Source organism: Rhinolophus ferrumequinum, chromosome 21 (genome assembly GCF_004115265.2).
Source record: "Rhinolophus ferrumequinum isolate MPI-CBG mRhiFer1 chromosome 21, mRhiFer1_v1.p, whole genome shotgun sequence".
Taxonomy (NCBI): Eukaryota; Metazoa; Chordata; class Mammalia; order Chiroptera; family Rhinolophidae; genus Rhinolophus; species Rhinolophus ferrumequinum.
This window is the reverse complement of record NC_046304.1, coordinates 50,725,919-50,743,148: the sequence shown is the minus strand read 5'-3', so window position 1 is coordinate 50,743,148 and position 17,230 is coordinate 50,725,919. Positions and strand designations below refer to the sequence as shown.

Below are 17,230 nucleotides of genomic sequence, written 5' to 3'. Positions count from 1 at the left end.
TCCCGTTGCCTTTTTGAATCTTCAGTTGCATTAGTTGCAGAGGGTGCAGCCCACCATCCCATGGAGGAATTGAACCAACAACCTTGTTGTTGAGAGCCCACGCTCTAACCAATGAGTCATCCGGCCACTCCTCCAGAAGCTCAGCAACGGCTCTTTGCCTTCAGTCTAGTTGTGGAGGGCACAGCTCACTGGCTCATGTGGGCATCGAACCGGCAACCCTGTTGTTCAGAGCTCGCACTCTGCACTCTAACCAACTGAGCCATCCGGTAGCCCCACGAGCCCCACTCTTAGACAGTTGTAGAACACAGAGAACAAGAATGATTCTCAGGGCCGGCCCGGTGGCTCAGGTGGTTGGAGCTCCATGCTCCTAACTCCAAAGGCTGCCAGTTCGATTCCCACATGGGCCAGTGGGCTCTCAACCACAAGGTTTCTGGTTCAATTCCACAAGTCCCACAAGTGATGGTGGGCTGTGCCCCCTGCACCTAGCAACGGCAACTGGACCTGGAGCTGAGCTGCGCCCTCCACAACTAAGTCTGAAAGGACAACAACTTGAGGCTGAACGGCACCCTCCACAACTAGGATTGAAAGGACAACAACTTGACTTGGAAAAAAGTCCTGGAAGTACACACTGTTCCCCAATAAAGTCCTGTTCCCCTTCCCCAATAAAATCTAAAAAAAAAACCCCACAAAATATATATTAGAAAAAAAAATCGATTCTCAAAGGTAAGGACTAATGGAGAAATACGAGCCACCTGGTTGACCAGCAAGCCCTGGGCCTCTGCCCTTGGAGGCCTGTGCTTCCTCATTTGCAGAGGGGCAGGCTAGGGTTAGCGGCATATAGAAGAGGATTCAGAAACAAAAAAGGTAAAATAGCAAAGGAGGCCAGATGTAAATACACGCAGAACATTAAGAAGAACGAACCTGTGCTCCTCCGGGCCTGGTCTGCCCTCAGCCTTCAGTTCTGCTGTATATTTGGCAGGATTTCACAAATAAGCAATGATTCCTTAAGGGCAGGACTGCCTTACTGGCCTTAACACATAGTAGTGCACACTGATGGGTGAATTGCCAGTGATGGTGAGAGGTTTAGCTGTTTGGCTGCTATTTATGAAAACCAAGTTCAAGGTGTGGCCACTTCCTGCTGGATGGAGAGACCCTCCCATCCCATTTCAGTGTGAGTGTGAGGGTCAAGCTTCTGTTAGTACCAAAGCAACTGAGTTGCTCGCCAGCCCTGGCTTGGGACATCAGGGAAGGCTTATTGGAGGGACCACTCACTCCACTGGGGCTGGGAGGCAACCAGGGCACAGCGGGGAAGGTGAGTGGAAAGCAGCAATCTATCTGTCAAGGTCCTGTGCCCCTGGGAGCAAAGTGCTGAGTAAGTGAAGATTTGGTGTCATGGAAACTGTGGAGTTCCAGGGCAGGAGTCAGATCACCCGGGGTACCAAGTTTTACTTTGTTAACACTGGATCCCAAAAGTAACACAGCACTGGAAAGGTTTAGGCAGACACTCTCTTAACCAGGTCATCTATGCTGCTCTGTGGACACTAGTAAAGTGGAGGCGATCAAAGGCTAACACGTATACCACCGCAAGTGCTTTATATATTAATTCATTTAATCTTAACAACCCTATGAGGTAAGCGCTATTGTTACTGTTTTTGGTTTTTTGTTTTTTCCAAATGAGGCAAATGAGAAGGCGCGGAAGGTCACAATTTGCAATGTGAACCCAAGCAGCCTTGACTCCAGAATCTGTGCTCGCACCCCTTCCCCTGCCCGTGCAGCTGCACCACTGGGCGGCAGCCTTCTGGGATTGAGTCCAGAGCTGCACCCGGAGGCCCGCAAAGCCCTCACCATCTCGGGTCCGAGCGGCTGCCTGGCCCCGCCTACCGCTCCCGGTTTATACCACCCCCTGGTGGCTGGCCGCAGGCAAGAACCCCAACCGCCCGCAGCTCCTTCCCGCCGTCCACCGGGCACTTCCGGAGCCGCGGTGCCCGGGCCCAAAGCCTCTTCGGTGCGGGAGGAAGGAGCTCGGGGCTCCCAGGAAGGAGGAGTCTGGGCCCTGGGCGAGCGCTTGGCTCTTAGGTCGCGCGCCCGGGGGCGGGGCCTGGTGGGCGGGGCGGGGCCTCCGCGGAGCGCTCCGGCGTTGTTCCGGCCGCCTCTGCCGGGTCCTAGGGGCGGCGGCGTCACCGACCTGAGGGGAGATGGCGGCGCCCTGGTGGCGAGCTGTGCTGTGCGGAAGTCGGAGGTGGCGGGACTTCAGCACCTCGGGTGAGGCTTTTGGGGGCGGGGGGCTCTCGGAGGTCCCCATTTAGCTCGAACCCTGGGATTCGAGCCAATGCCCTGTCCAGTTGCCGTGGCGCCCGGCAGTAGCTGGCCTGACGTCCCGCTCTCTGCCCGCAGCCGCGCTGAGCCGCCGGACCGCCCCTCTGGGGCCGATGCCCAACGAGGACATCGATGTGAGCAACCTGGAGCGGCTGGAGAAGTACCGCAGCTTCGACCGCTATCGGCGCCGGGCGGAGCAGGAGGCGCAGGCCCCGCACTGGTGGAGGACCTACCGGGAGCATTTCGGGGAGAAGTCAGGTGCGGGGCGACCGGAGCTGGGGCTGGGGTCGCCGGCCTCTGGCGTACCCATCGGCGCCCTCCCCGAACATTGCGGGAGGGACCAGTCTCCTGCCCAGACTGCTCTGTTGGCGGTGTAGTCCCACCAGGATTTTTCCCACCTGTTGGTCCTCCTACTTGGAAAATTCCCTTCCTCCTGGAGTTTCACCTTAGATATTTCTACTCCTAAAATCCTTTCTTGACCTCCCCGCCCGTCATTCCGGGTTAGAAAGGCCCTCTGTGCTCCTAAAATACTTTGTATGTAGCCCTGGTCACACTGTATCCCGACTTTCTCCCAGATTGTGAGCTTCTCTAAGGACAGGGATCCTGCCTGTCTTGACCATCATTGGATCCTTGCGCCCTAGTGTCTGGCACAAAGGTGTGCAGTGCTTTGCTGAATGAAATTGAAAGCCCTGGGCAGGGTGACTCTGGGACCCTGCCCTTGAGCAGTTTACAAGTGCATCTTTTTGGAAAGCATCTACAGAGGCGAGGCAATGTGTATGGCGGTTAAAGGCACAGGCATGGAATCCATAGCCTGATTTAAACCCACGTCAATACGACCTCTTAGGAATGACTTCCCTGAGCTTCAGTTTCTTCAACTATAAAATCAGTTAATTGTGTCCAAGTCCAAAATTGTGAGGATTAAAGGATACAACCCATTGGAATTCTTAGACTAATGCCCTCCTTGATGAGGGTTCAGTGTGTGTTACTTACGGTTATTGTCTAATGTAAATGGAAAAAGGTATTGGATTGCAAGTTCTCTAGGGCCTTGCTACTCAAAGTGTGTTCCCGGACCAGCAGCAAGGGCATTACCTAGGAGCTTCTTAGAAATGCGGTTTCAGGCCGCACTCTGACCTGCTGAATCAGAATCTGAATCGTAACAAATTTCCCAGGGAACTTGTATGATTTGTTAATTCTACTGAGGACACAGGTGGATGTCCATGGCCAGCTGTGAACAAGCTTGAAGGTGATCCCAACTATAGTTAGGAGACCATGTGCCTTTGTGTCCCATGACCTAGACAGACTAACTGGGTTTAGGGATCAGAAATATGCAATCTCAAGTTTGTCCTATTTGCTTAGCAACTGGACCCTGTTCAGGTCTGTGAAGCGGACTGCACAGTATGCTTTAGTTTTGTAAATAAGAGGAAAGCCTTAGCAGCAGAGTGTAAGCAAGCGAGAGGACTAGGTAGGGAAAGGTGGCTTTTCCAGGACTTGATACTGCTTCTGGCAACACATCCTCCCTCCCCAGATCCCAAGATTGACATTGGGCTGCCTCCACCTAAGGTCTGTCGGACCCAACAACTGCTGGAGCGGAAACGGGTCCTCCGGGAGCTGCGGGCCAATGTGGAAGAGGAACGGGCCGCCCGCCACCGCACAGGTAAGCCCTCCCAGGAGAGGGGCCCCAGGTGTCCCTGCCCTCACTCACTGTACATCTCAGCTGGCATTATTCCTTCCCAGCGCGCATCCCACTGGAGGCTGTGCGGGCTGAGTGGGAGAGGACCTGTGGCCCCTACCACAAGCAGCGACTGGCGGAGTACTACGGCCTCTACCGAGACCTGTTTCATGGTGCCACCTTCGTGCCGCGTGTTCCCCTGCACGTGGCCTATGCCGTGGGTGAAGATGACCTGATGCCTGTGTACCACGGCAATGAGGTCACTCCAACCGAGGTAACAGCTGGCTGTGCCCCTCCCTGCCGTGCACACAGGTACATCCCACTGCAGGGCCACAGACACAGCAGGGCCACAGACAACTCCTTTTTTTTTCTTTTTTAAGCTGTTTTTTTTTAAATTTATTTTAAGTGTGTTTTTCCAGGACCCATCGGCTCCAAGTAGTTGTTTCAATCTAGTTGTGGAGGGCGCAGCTCACACTGGCCCATGTGGGGATCAAACCAGTAACCCTGGTGTTACAAGTATCACGCTCTAACCAACTGAGCTAACTGGCTGCCCCAGATAACTCCTTTTTGAAAGCATTTCTAGAGGCGGTTTTTATGATGGTTCAGGGCAGAAGCATGGCATCTACGTGGCCTGATTCGGAGTTCTGTTATTCTCTTCATCCTCTTTTTGATTCCTGGTAAACAACACCATGATAATTACAAAAAAAGAAAATGAAAGAAAAAGCTCCATCTTGGCATACTCCCGTGACTGGTCTGCTGTCTTCAGAGTGCCCTCCTAGCCCCTGTCCATTGACAGGTGGGCCTTCCTGGGGTTCGGATCTCTGGATAGGCAACTCTGCAGGGTTCCTTCTATAAGGTTCTCTTTGCTGACCTACCTCTCGAGGTGTCAAGGGAGTTTGAATCAGAGGGGGCGCTCCGTTCTCCTAGGTTCCCTCAGGCTCTTGCCCTCAAGGAAAGTCTTTTTATAACAGCTTGTCTGTCCCTAGTTGGGGTGACAGCTCCCCCGTTCTCTACCTGTCAGGCTGCCCGGACCCCAGAGGTAACCTATGAGGCAGACAAAGGCTCCCTGTGGACACTGTTGCTCACCAACTTGGGTAAGTGTCCGGGGTTCACAGGGCCTCCTGCTCCCTTTCCTCCCATGAGCCAGGGCCCTGGGGAGCTGGGGGAGGGGCCCAAGAGGGGGTGGCAGGGGGCAACAGGGCCCTCGGTCAGTGGGTCTGTTTGTGTGCAGATGGACACCTGCTGGAGCCGGATGCTGAGTATGTCCACTGGCTGGTGTGAGTACCTGGGTGGGACGGGGCAGAGGCACGCGCGGAAGCCTCGCATCCTGGGAAGAGCTGCACCTGAATTTCAGTCTTGGCTCTACCGTGGATTAACAATGGGACTTGGGATAACCTCCCACCCCAGGAAGTGGCCCCTCACTTCTGCTTCCTGACAGTGTTAGGGGTCCTGTGTCCAGTGGCTGAAGACAGGTATAGAAGAAACGCAGGCCATGGGCCTTGGCTGCTCCCACAGACCTCTTGATCTTCCTGCACTCATTTGCTCACCTATAAAACCAGGATGATGCCTCCATATTCTTTAACCCCGTGAGCGGCTCTGTGACAGTCAGGTGGGAAAAGGACCATGAGGGGCCTCTGCAGCTGCGACAGGCCCAGGCTGGGCTGCCTTTGGTTTTCTCTGTGGCCTTTGGCTCCGAGCACCCGGCCAGGGTGTAGAAGTCAGATTGGTGACCCCAGCTTTGGGACTTTGGGGTAATTGGGGCCAGTGACTAGGAGGCTGGTTTCTGACATTTTTCTTCAAGTGCAGTTACCAGCCTGTGCGGCAGGACCCTCTGGGGCTGCCTCTCGAGGCAGGTACAGTGGCCATCCTGGTGCCAGGCTGGGCCGACACTCTGATAAACTACAAAGCTTCAGGAAATGGAGAGAGAAGCAGCTCAAAGGTGGCGTGGTCTCCAGCTTGAATGGCCATGGCAGCTCCACCAGCTCCCCAGGGCCTAGCAAACAAGCTGCTCAGTCTCTGGGACCCTCATTCTCAGCCTGTGAGCCCCAAACATTCACAGATCTCTACCTCCTACTTGATTGACAGAGATTCTTTTAGGGTCTGTTCCCCTAGGAGTTTGTATCAACCTTTAGGGAGTATGGGGGTGGGGAGGCTCCTGTTGCCACCTCCCTCGAGTGGCAATTAACGGACTACTTTTCCTCCCACCAGAACCAACATCCCTGGCAACAAAGTGGCTGAAGGACAGGAGACGTGTCCCTACCTGCCCCCCTTTCCTGCCCGGGGCTCCGGCTTCCACCGCTTTGCCTTTCTGCTCTTTAAGCAGGACAAGACAATAGACTTCTCTGGGGACACCCGGCCCTCACCCTGGTAATCTCCCCCCACCCATGCATCACCACCGCCGCCACCAGCCTCAGGCCCACTTCCTAGGAATGGTCGGTCTTGCTCGGTTCTCTCTCTTAACTCGGGCCTTGAGATGGGCAGAATGGTCGTTGTGCTAGGCAGACCCTAGGGGACTCGTTAGGGTTGCCTGTGGGGCCAGAGGTGGGGTGTGAGGCTCTGGTGCCCCCCCCCAAATGCTCCCCATCTTACAGCTACCAGCTTGCCCAGCGGACCTTCCACACTTTTGATTTCTATAAGAAACACCAGGAAGCCATGACTCCAGCTGGCCTGGCCTTCTTCCAGTGTCGCTGGGATGACTCAGTTACCCACATCTTCCACCAGCTTCTGGGTAAGGGCAGAGTGGGCTGGAGGAGGGGGCGGCTGGCCTGAGCTCACAGACCTCCTGACCTGACAGGCAGTTCTCCCTGGCACGGAGGGTTGTCCGTTCCTTGGGTGCGTTGACTGGGTAGTCCCAGCCTGAGTAGTCCAAGCAGAGAGAGAAGGGAGAGGGGCTCAGGCCAGCAATATTCCACACCCACACCCCCTCACTCTTCTTGCAGACATGCGGGAGCCCGTGTTTGAATTTGTGCGGCCACCCCCTTACCACCCCAAGCAAAAGCGCTTCCCCCACCGGCAGCCCCTGCGCTACCTGGACCGGTACAGGGACAGTCACGAACCCACCTATGGCATCTACTGAGTGGCCGGAGTGCCACCCACCTCCAAGAGTGGGCTGGGCCTCAGACCACTCTGTCAGGTTCCACCAGCAGGAACAATAAATACACAGCTCCCGGGGCCCAAGCGGTGGTGTTCTAGGCCCTGCCTAAGGCAGCCCCTCGGCAGCCCTCCCAGCAGGTCCAGGGCCTGGGAGTGAGGAGGCTGTCTCTGGGGTGGGTGTGTGAATAAAGGTGATTTTTGCTGTGGCTGACCTGGATCTGTTCCAAGAGCCTCCAGACTACTCCCCCACCCATGGAGTTGTTTGCTTCATGCGTGGGAAGAGGGCTGCCTCCCACCCCAGGAGGTGACTCCACACCTCTGCCTCCTGAGGGTGTCGGCCCCGTGATCCAGTCGCTGAAGACAAGTACAGAAGAAAAGCAGGCCGTGGGTCTTGGCTGCCCCTACAGGCCTCTGGAAAGATAGCTGCCAGCCCCACGCATTGGCCAGCCCCTTGTTCCCAGCGTGCTGCAGGCTCCTGGCTTGGGGGTGCAAATGTTTGAATGAGATGCCCTGTCAGGCAGGCAACCACTGGTCTCAGAGACTGGGAACACCCCTGCTCGGTTCCAGGAAGCCCCACTGAACTGTCACTGGATGGTTAGGGTATTTCTTTCTCCCCTCTGAAGAAAAAGACTGCCCAGTAGCCAGTCACAAGGAGATTTGTACCCCTTTTCCAGGAAGAGTGGTGCCAGAACAGCCTAGACTTGTAACAAGGAACTCCCCAGCAGAGGGCCATACCCAGGAGATTGCATGTGCAGTGAAAGGGTGCTTTGGATTTCTATTCAAGGGTATGAAAAAACACTGTGGACTGGTCCCCGTCTCTCGGTGACCAGAAATTTCCACCTCTGTTTATGAGAAGCCTAGAGAAGGGAGGCACCCTGGTTTGGCAAATGCCTGAAACAGCTCAAGGGAAAAGTGCAGCAGAGCACCTCCAGTCAGCAGAGAGCACTTCACACTGTGTGCCCCCTGCTCTTGTTGCCAAGCTCTCCCACCTGCACTATCTCATTTAACCACCCAAAGCCGTGGGAGGTAGATGCTGTTACTAGATTTTCCGATGGGCCCAGAAGAGGTTCCTGATGCCCTCAGCCAGAAAGAAGCCCCAGGCCCGGTGGGGTTCTTGTCTAGAGGCTGGGGCAGGATCCCCTGCACCGTAGCTGCTGGACTGAGGGTCTAGGGAAACGGGATGTAGGTCCCAGGCTGGGACCAGGCAGAGCCAGATCCCAACTCCCAGCCTGGGGTGGCAGGAGGCAGGCAGAGGTGGCTCGGAAACTAGATGGAGGCGGGGAGGCCTTCCGCGTGGCGTGGGCGGAGACGCACGAGTCGGTTGGGTGCTCTGCGGCGGGTGGACGCTGGGAGTGGCTGTCACGCTAGTCTCCCTAGGCGAATCCTCGCTCCTCCCCGCTGCACTCGCGAGGCTAGCGGGCCCTTTAAGAGACCCGGCCCTCCCCCGCCGCCTCTGGCCTCCCCTCCCTACTGCTACAGCCATGGCCAGTCAGCTGCTGGAGGACAAGCTCACCTGTTCCATCTGCCTGGGGCTCTACCAGGACCCGGTGACGCTGCCCTGCGGCCACAACTTCTGCGGGGGCTGCATCCGGGATTGGTGGGGCCGCCAGGAGAAGGCGTGCCCTGAGTGCCGGGAGCCCTTCCCCGACGGCGCCGAGCTGCGCCGCAATGTGGCGCTCAGCGGCGTGGTCGAGGTGGTGCGCCCTCGGCCCTCCTCCGACCCCGACCCCCGCCGGGACCCGGGACCCGCCTCGGACCCCGGCCCGGGCCTGAGCCCCCGTGCGCGCTGCCCCCGGCACGGACGGCCGCTTGAGCTCTTCTGCCTCACCGAGGGCCGCAGCGTGTGCAGCGCCTGCACGGTGCGCGAGTGTCGCCTCCACGAGCGGGCGCTGCTGGACACTGAGCGCCGGAAGCGCGAGGTGACACACCGGGGTCCCCCGCCCTCCTCTCCCCTTGCGCGGGCAGCTTTGGCAGGACTCGGCTTTGGGATGTTTTATTCCAAGATAAAAGGTGGTGGTGGTCAGAAAACATAGTTGGAATAGAGATTTGGAAACGGGACAGGCCCAGGGTGAGGTTATGGGAGTGAATAGCTGAGACGGAGTAAAGCAAAGCGCTCTGCAAGTGAGGAGGTCAAGGAGCCCAGAGCCAGAGTGTTGGAGGATAATCCCCGTGGCTACGGAAGTCACAGAATGAGGTGGGGATGCTCCCGCTGGTGGCACTGAAGACCTAGTAGCCAAAAGGAGGGCGGGAAGTTAGGTGGTACAACCACATGGCATGTGCACCAAAGGCGCTGGGATTTTGCTAGAGGGAGGGGAAATGATGGGTGTGAGAGGACAGACGGGTGTCCTCTGGGGAGAGTCAAGGTGAACTGGGAAAGGCTGCCCTCCCACATCCTACCCACGGCCTGGACAAAGGTGGAGCATTGGACTTAGGAAGATCTGATGACTTTGGCCAAACTATCATCTCTCACCCATTTCCTCATCTGTGAAGTGGGGACTACAGCGGTCCTTACCTCAAAGTGTTGCTGGGTGAAGAAGCAAGATAGGCTCTTGATCAGGTGCAGGGAACCAAGTCCTAGCCGGAGGGAGGGGCAGGGAACAGGGATTTGTCTTGCTCCCAGGAGACAGCAGCAGTGTGATCCTGGGAGGGGGGGGGGCGGGGGGCACAAGCAAAGTGTGGTGCTCTCTTCCCCTGGGGCCCAAAGCTGGGCTGAGAACTGGCCAGGCCTCTGGAAGAGCCCATCTTAGGCACAGAAACCACTTTGGTGCTTTGGACCATCACTCCTTCCCCAAAAGACCACCTAAGCCAGAAGTATTGCTCTCGTTTATTGACTAGGGGTAGTGTGGGGGGCGGGGTTTGATTATAGCCCAGAGGGTGGGGGGACTGCCCCAGGTTGCTCAGATGGCAAGAGGGACTGGAAGTCAGGTCTTTGGCGTAAGGCTTCTGCATTGCCCTGCTCCAGGTGGGGAAGGGGCTTTGTTTATACCTCCCTGGGATTCTGACCCAATTCTCCAGGGGCGCAGACCAAGGCCAGTGCTCTGTGTGCCGGCCCTCTGGTCAGCCTTGCCTGGGGCAGCACAAGAAGGGTACGCATGGCATCTGCAGCTGTTTGTTGAGTGACTGAGCGGGGACTTCACCGCCAATCCTGGCCCCTTTTGTCACTTGTCCCCCATCCCCTGGTGGGCACCACAGGACCGGCTGAGAGCCATGCTGGAGGTCACCCGGCAGCAGGCCACCCAGGCTGAGAGCCAGCTACAGGAGCTGCAGCAGCGAAGCAGCCAGATCCAGGTATAGGCCTGTCTGTCCCCACCACGTCTTCATGTTGTGTCCTTCAGGCAGCCACCAGCTGGTCCTGGGACACTGGGCAGTAGGTATGAGCTACCTTGAAAATGCGTCTTGGCAGCAGGAAGTGAGGTGCAGAGCAGGGGGAAGAAGTTCCAGGGGACCTGGCTCCCCACTTCCTCACCCCTCAGCCCAGTGGGCAACTGTGGCCCTGGCCTGCCTTGGTATGGGGCAGGGCCCTGGTCACCCAAGGCTCCACCTGTGCCCACCCAGAGCTCAGCCTGCACTCTGGCCTCCGTGGTCTCTGGCAAGTTCAGCTGCCTGCTGCAGGCCCTGGAGATGCGTCGGAACTTGGCACTGAGGGACATCGAGGTGGCCAAGACACAGGCGCTGGCGCAGGCCCGGGACGAGGAGCAGCGACTACGGGGCCACCTGGAGGCCATGGCTCGATCTGACTGCAGGATCCGGGACCTGCTGGAGCAGCTGGATGACCAAACCTTCCTGCAGGTACAAGGTCTCAGGACAGCAGGTTGGGGGGCCAGCATGCCTGCCCCTTGCGCCCAGGCTTACTACAGCTGTCCCCGGGACTCAGGAATCACAGCTCCTCGTGCCCCCGGGTCCTCTCGAGCCACTGACTCCTCCACAGTGGGATGAAGACCAGCAACTGGGTGACCTGAAGGAGTCCCTGAGCCAGCTTTGTGGCCTCCTGCTGGACAAGGGGAGCCCCCCTGGGGCACCAGCTGAGGCTGCTGACTTGGGTCCCATGGGTAAGGCTGACCCCAGATCTCTCCCTACCCCTCTTGGACCAGCTGTCCTTCCCATTGGGAGTGGGAGTGGAGTCAGGGCCCAGGCCCCCCCCCCAGTTAGCTACCCGCACTCCCCTAACACTGCTTTGTCCCTTAGAGGTCCCAGGTCCCCTGGCACCGGTCCCAAGCCCCCCAGTTTGTCCACTGAGGAGGAAGCTCTGGCAAAGTAAGGAGGCTCAGCTTGTGTGTATGTGTGTGTGTGTGTTATACACCCATGTGGGTGCATATACATGCATGTTTGTGTACACGTGTAAGTGTGTTTCATTTGCTGTGACTGTCCTGTCCACGCCCTTGCCTGGGTCTGGCCTTGCCCACCTGAACAACTGTTGCAGAATGCACGCCTCTTACATGTGGAACCAGTATCAGATTTAAGGAGATTCTAGGCACACAAACCTGGAATCAGTCACGATTCTGCCACTTACCATCAAGTTCGGTTACCTTTCTGGACCTCAGTTTTCTCATCTGTGAAATGGGGCTCCTGGAAGTTTCTGCCTCAGGTTGTCTCGAGGACTGAATGTTGTGATGATGTCCAGTGCTTGCTCAGCTTGCAGTATGCGTGGTGGATGTTTAGCGTTCTGTCGACAGGGCTTCAGTTGCTCTCTCCCTTCTGGGGACAGGCGGGTGGATGTGTGCAGGCATCCTGCCCTCTCATCTTCGGTTCATCTTGTGTTGCTCGCTCACGGGTTGTGAAAGAATTATCGAGTCATGAACAAATAGAAGTTAGAAAGTTTATTTAAGAAGAGAAACACCAGCAGAAGGGTTGCTGGGGGTAGAGTCTAGAGTAGACAGTTGCAGTGGGTTTCTGTTTAGCTGGGGTTTTATGAGGTATGACAATTAAGTTCGCGAACTCACCCTAGAAAAAGTGCTAATACCTCATTGCTGAATATCACTACGGTCACCTTCGAAGTACTCCCCTTGGGAAGCTATGCACTGACGCCAGCACCCAGTCCACCCTTCAAAGCAATTTTGGAACTCTTTTTCTGGAATGGCCATCAGAGCTGTCGTCCTATTATCCTTGATGCCCTGAATGTCATCAAAATGTCTTCCTTTCAATATTTCCTTTGTCTTCGGGTAAAGCAAGAAGTCACTGGGGGCCAGATCAGGTGAGCAAGGAGGGTGTTCCAATACAGTTATTTGTTTCCTGGCTACAAACTCCCTCACAGACAGTGCTATTGTCGTGATGCAAGAGCCATGAATTGGCGAAAACTTCAGGTCGTCTTAACTTTTTCACGCAGCTTTTTCAGCACTTCCAAATAGTAAACTTGGTTAACTGTCCAGTTGGTACAAATTCATAATGAATAATCCCTCTGATATCAAAAAGGGTTAGCAACCTCTTTGCAACAAGTTTGTGAATTTAATTGTCCGACCTCGTATATTCTCTAACCAGGATATGATTTGAGTTGGCCGGTAGTGGAATCTTCTATTGTGTTCAGCTTTGTCTGTTGGGGTGGGGGAAGGTGCAGTTAAACTTGTTATCAGAACCTTTGCCTGTGTTATGTAAATTGAAGTTGGAGCCCCTACCCCCAGTCAATGGCTGCCCCCCCAGGCTCCGTCCTGTTTACCCATACCTGTCTTATCACCTCTCTCCCCCAACAGATTATCGCAATCTGACCTTTGATCCAGACAGCGCCAACCGACACCTCTACCTGTCTCAACAGGACCAGCAGGTAAAGCACCGTCGAAAGCCCCGGGGCCTGGCCGGGCCAGACAGCTTCGAGCTCTGGCAGGTGCAGTGTGCCCAGAGTTTCCAGTCTGGGCGCCACTACTGGGAGGTGCGCACATCTAACCACTCGGTGACAGTGGGCGTCGCCTACCCGGAACTGACGCGGCACAAGCTGGGGCCTTACACAGATAATATTGGCCGTGGGCCCAGCTCCTGGGGACTCTGCGTTCAGGAGGATAGCGCCCAGGCCTGGCACAATGGGGAGGCCCAGCGCCTCCCAGGGGTGTCGGGGAATCTCCTGGGCATGGACTTGGACCTGGTCTCTGGCTGCCTCACCTTCTATAGCCTGGAGCCTGAGACCCAGCCCCTGCATACCTTTCATGCCATCTTCACCCAGCCCCTTTACCCTGTCTTCTGGCTCCTGGAAGGCAGGACTCTGAACCTGTGCCATCGGCCCGAGGCCAAGCTCCCTCCAGGGCTCCAGGACGAGGCCTCGGAGCTCAGCTGAGGAAGGCCGAGGATAGAACTCTGGGCTGGAAACAGGTGCCCCCAAGAGCTGGCCCGGGGACCTGAGGCCACAGCTACAATGGGACCAGCTCTTGGCCAGAAGACAGACTCAGGACCAGGCTGGGCCACTTGCAGGGGTGGAGGGGTAACCCCCAAACGGGGGTTTACTTTTCCAGCATTTTTGAAGGGGACAGGGACTAGGAATGGAATAAAATGGGAGGACCCTGCCCTAAGCAGGGCCCCTTTCTAGGTGCTGCTTGGGTCTCAGAGGCTAGTGCAGGGTCCACAGGCTCCTGCTCCTACAGCAGAGCGCTTGCAGTGCTGCACACACCACAGAGTGCAGCAAAATGGTGTACTTACCAGCTCCAGTGTCCGTCCCACCGAGGCAATGTCAACCAAAGGAGCGTCAGATTGTGGGGCGGCAAACCGCAAACAATTCCTATAGAAAATCTAGAGAAAAGTGATTTTTACCTCCTTTTCTTTCTTAACATTTTGGTATATTTTAGTCTCTGATTTTGCACCTCTTTGTGACTGAATTCCATAGACTATTGTGTTTTCTGCATTTTTCTTTAATGTAAGCATTTTTCACATTATTAAAAATTTCCCCTGAATGATTACCATTTAATTCCTCATTCTGGTGACTATCAGGATTTATTTACCTGAATTAGTGGACACTTTAATTATTTTATTTAGGGCTATAAAAATATTGCCGTTGACTCCGGGTGGTGAACACACAATGGGATTTATAGATGATGTAATACAGAATTGTACACCTGAAATCTATGTAATTTTACTAACAATTGTCACCCCAATAAATTAAAAAAAAAAACCTATTTAAAACTATAAAAAATATATATATATTGCCGTGATGAATATATATATTTTTTAAAGATTTTATTGGGGAAGGAGAACAGGACTTTATTGGGGAACAGAGTGTACTTCCAGGACTTTTTTCCAAGTCAAGTTGTTGTCCTTTCAATCTTAGTTGTGGAGGGCGCAGCTCAGCTCCAGGTCCAGTTGCCATTGTGCAACCTTGTGGTTGAGAGCCCACATGGGACTCGAACTGGCAGCCTACTGCCTGAGCCACCGGGCCGGCCCTGCTGTGATGAATATTTTTGAGCAGAAAGCTTTGGCCATGTTTACGGCCATGTCCGTAGGCAAGCTTGAGTCAGGTTGCTCCCTGCACCGGCCCCTGGCCACCGCCCCCCAGCCACTGCCCCCCACCACACCAGCCACGTTGTTGCCAAGCCTTGGCCTGGGCATCCCTACCTGGGTGTGGGGATTACGTGCAGTGATACATGTAGGTGCCAGCCCAGCTCAAGGTCCTTTTATTTTGGCTTTTGCCACTCACAACGTGCTTCCGTGAAGACCCCTGCACACGTTTTTGCTTGTGTTTCTGGAAGTGGAGCTGCCGGGTCAGGGCAGCTGCAATTTTATTACTGGAAACGTCCCAATTCTTGATCTGGGTGGTGATTACAAGGGTGTTTGCTTTATAACTTTTTATACTGTACATACCGGTTTTATACACTCATACGTACAGGTTTTATATACTCATGTATATACATGTATTTCGCATAGAAAGTTTTTTGAAGGATAACATGCAAAAACACATACTCAAAAAAATACAAAATATTTTTAAATCTGTGAAAAATATATCTCCCTCCCACACTGCAGCCTGGCCTCGGTCACTGCCACAGTTGCAAACTCCATCTTGTGGCCTTGCTCCTCTGTAGTGTGGCTCTCTGTTCAAGGAGAGGGCCAGGCCTCTGACTGATGCAGCCTGGGCAAGCAGCTTCCAGTGAGATTCCTAAGGTGAGGACTTCCCCAAACATGAGAAGGGGGTCTAACACTGGGCAGCCCAGCCGAGTGATAGGAGATGGTCGGGACCTAGCTGAACAGCTGGGTCAAGGGCAGGAGCCAAAAGCCCAGCGGGGCAGGAAGCAGGATTGGGCTAGCCAGCTGGCCATCATCGCTGGCTGCCCCAGCATACAGATTCCAACCATCCCTCCTGATCCCAAAGACCCAATGTGTGTCCAGCTGGCTGAGCCCACGCTCTGAAAGGGACAGAGAAAGGAAGACTGGCCCCCTTTCTGTGTCCATGGTGAGAAGCGTTTTGGGTCATTTATTCTATGAATTTACTTTTTTTCAAGTTGTTGGTCCTTTGCATGTTGTTCTGTGGCATGTTCTGTATTGTGACTATTAACCTTTATTTCATATGATGAGATGCTACTGCCATTTTATGGCATGTGCAATGGAACAATGCTTCTCTAGGTGGGGGGACAAGCAGTTACAAATCTCTCAGAAAGGTACTTCACATTAAATTCACTCAGCCCACTTGATTCTGACAGAATTCTCCATCTCCTCTCCAGGAAAAAATGCATTGATATAGAAGGAAAAGGTATGGACTTCAGAGTGTACCATTTGAATAGCCTGTGGGTATTCCCAGCATTTCTGGCCCCCCAACCCCCATTTTCTGGGCTTCTGTGAGAATGGGCACACAGAGCAAGGATAGGGGAGACCAGGAGAGATTTTAAAAGAAAAGGGCCTTAGGTTGGTGGGAGCTGGGTTGGAGGCCAGAGTTGAGGGTGGAGAGGAGAGGCTACTCTTTCCCAGGCAGGAAAGGAAGGAAGGGAGCAGCCTGGCAACTGCAGGAAACATGGTTTCAAGTAACATGGGAATGGAAGCTAGAAGACAATGGAGCCAGGCCTTTGAGATTCTGTGGGAAAAGGATTTCCATTCTAGAATCCCATACCCAGCCAAAGCTGTCAATCAAGGATGAAGCCTGAACAAAGACTTTTGCAGGCACGTCCACATCCATTCTCCAGAAGTTCCCAGAAAAAGGGCTTTTCAAAAATTAAGAAGTAAATCAGTGAAGGGAAAGAAGACCCAGGAACCAAGCAATAGAATTCAACACAAAAGAGAGTTGATAAAGAATCTAAATCTCCAGAAATACAAGCACAACATCCACACAGAGGTTCAAAGCTCCTGAGCACATGCTTTAGAGATGTGGAGATAACAGCTGATAGAAACAGTTAAGAGCTGAGACTGGTTGTCTGTGGGAGCAACAATCTGGAGTAGGTGGGACACGGGACTGTCAGTTTATATTACTGTAAGCCATTAAATTGTTTACTTTTTAAATACTCTAAATATTTTGAAATAAATACAAATCCAATTTTTAAAAGTACATTAAAAGCATAAAAAAAAAATAAAGAAAAAAATAAATAAATAAAAGCATAAAGAAAAAGAAGTGCTGCCGTGGGTTACGGCTCAGGTCCTGTTTCAGTGTCTTTCAGAGATGCAAGCAAAGCTTTGATGGCTTGTCAATTACTCTCATTGGCTGGAGTGCTTTTGCTTGTTTGTTTTTGTTTCTGTATAACTTTTTGTCTTAATTAAGCAAAACTGCAGTCAGACAGGGTCATATATGAGGTTTAGGATTATTTTCAGGTTGCACTTTCTGGGTTTAAATTCTTCCTCCTCTGCAGGACTAGTTATGTGACCTCCGGCAAGATATGAGACCTGTCGGAATTCCATTTCCTACCCTTCACAACACAGTCCTTGCAAGGGCAGAGTGAGATGCAAGCATGAACATGCTCCAGCAGAACTCAGAAATGCCAGTTACGCTAACCCCTCGAGACCCAATTCATTTAAAAAAGAATTAATGGGAACAACTTTAAAGCTATGATAATGGACATGAACTATCAAAATGCCACCATTCTGATGAATTGCAATCTTTCCTGTGGGAGCAGATCTTCCTGAACAGGATGTGAGGTGGGAAGCAGAGGGTTGGCTGGGACTTCCCCGAGAAGCCCCTAATCTGAAAGGCACCCCTCCCCCTCCAGAATCAGGCTGGTTTGTGGTCGCAGCAAGCCCAGGCAGCCTGGCTTCCAAGCTGAG

General features: G+C 53.9%; 2 protein-coding genes across 5 annotated transcripts; both read left to right on the top strand.

Moving 5' to 3' along the window:
- Positions 1 to 1,954: 1,954 nt before the first annotated feature.
- MRPL38 (mitochondrial ribosomal protein L38) lies at positions 1,955 to 7,284 on the top strand. The gene is made up of 9 exons (XM_033090286.1): positions 1,955 to 2,262; positions 2,395 to 2,574; positions 3,842 to 3,970; positions 4,051 to 4,259; positions 5,007 to 5,079; positions 5,217 to 5,262; positions 6,194 to 6,352; positions 6,577 to 6,713; positions 6,925 to 7,284. Exons 1-9 carry the CDS (start codon positions 2,196 to 2,198, stop codon positions 7,059 to 7,061), a joined length of 1,137 nt encoding a protein of 378 aa, XP_032946177.1. The 5' UTR covers positions 1,955 to 2,195; the 3' UTR covers positions 7,062 to 7,284.
- A 407-nt stretch (positions 7,285 to 7,691) lies between these two features.
- Positions 7,692 to 14,138, top strand: TRIM65 (tripartite motif containing 65). Of its 4 annotated transcripts, none has more exons than XM_033090282.1 (6): positions 7,692 to 8,997; positions 10,271 to 10,366; positions 10,634 to 10,867; positions 11,007 to 11,127; positions 11,264 to 11,332; positions 12,763 to 14,138. In XM_033090282.1, exons 1-6 carry the CDS (start codon positions 8,560 to 8,562, stop codon positions 13,335 to 13,337), a joined length of 1,533 nt encoding a protein of 510 aa, XP_032946173.1. In that variant the 5' UTR covers positions 7,692 to 8,559; the 3' UTR covers positions 13,338 to 14,138. The 4 variants fall into 4 exon arrangements, with proteins under 4 accessions (XP_032946173.1, XP_032946175.1, XP_032946174.1 ...); XM_033090283.1 differs by having other exon boundaries at positions 7,703 to 8,997; positions 10,691 to 10,867; positions 10,953 to 11,127; XM_033090281.1 differs by having other exon boundaries at positions 7,706 to 8,997; positions 10,953 to 11,127.
- The last annotated feature ends 3,092 nt before the right edge of the window (positions 14,139 to 17,230 follow it).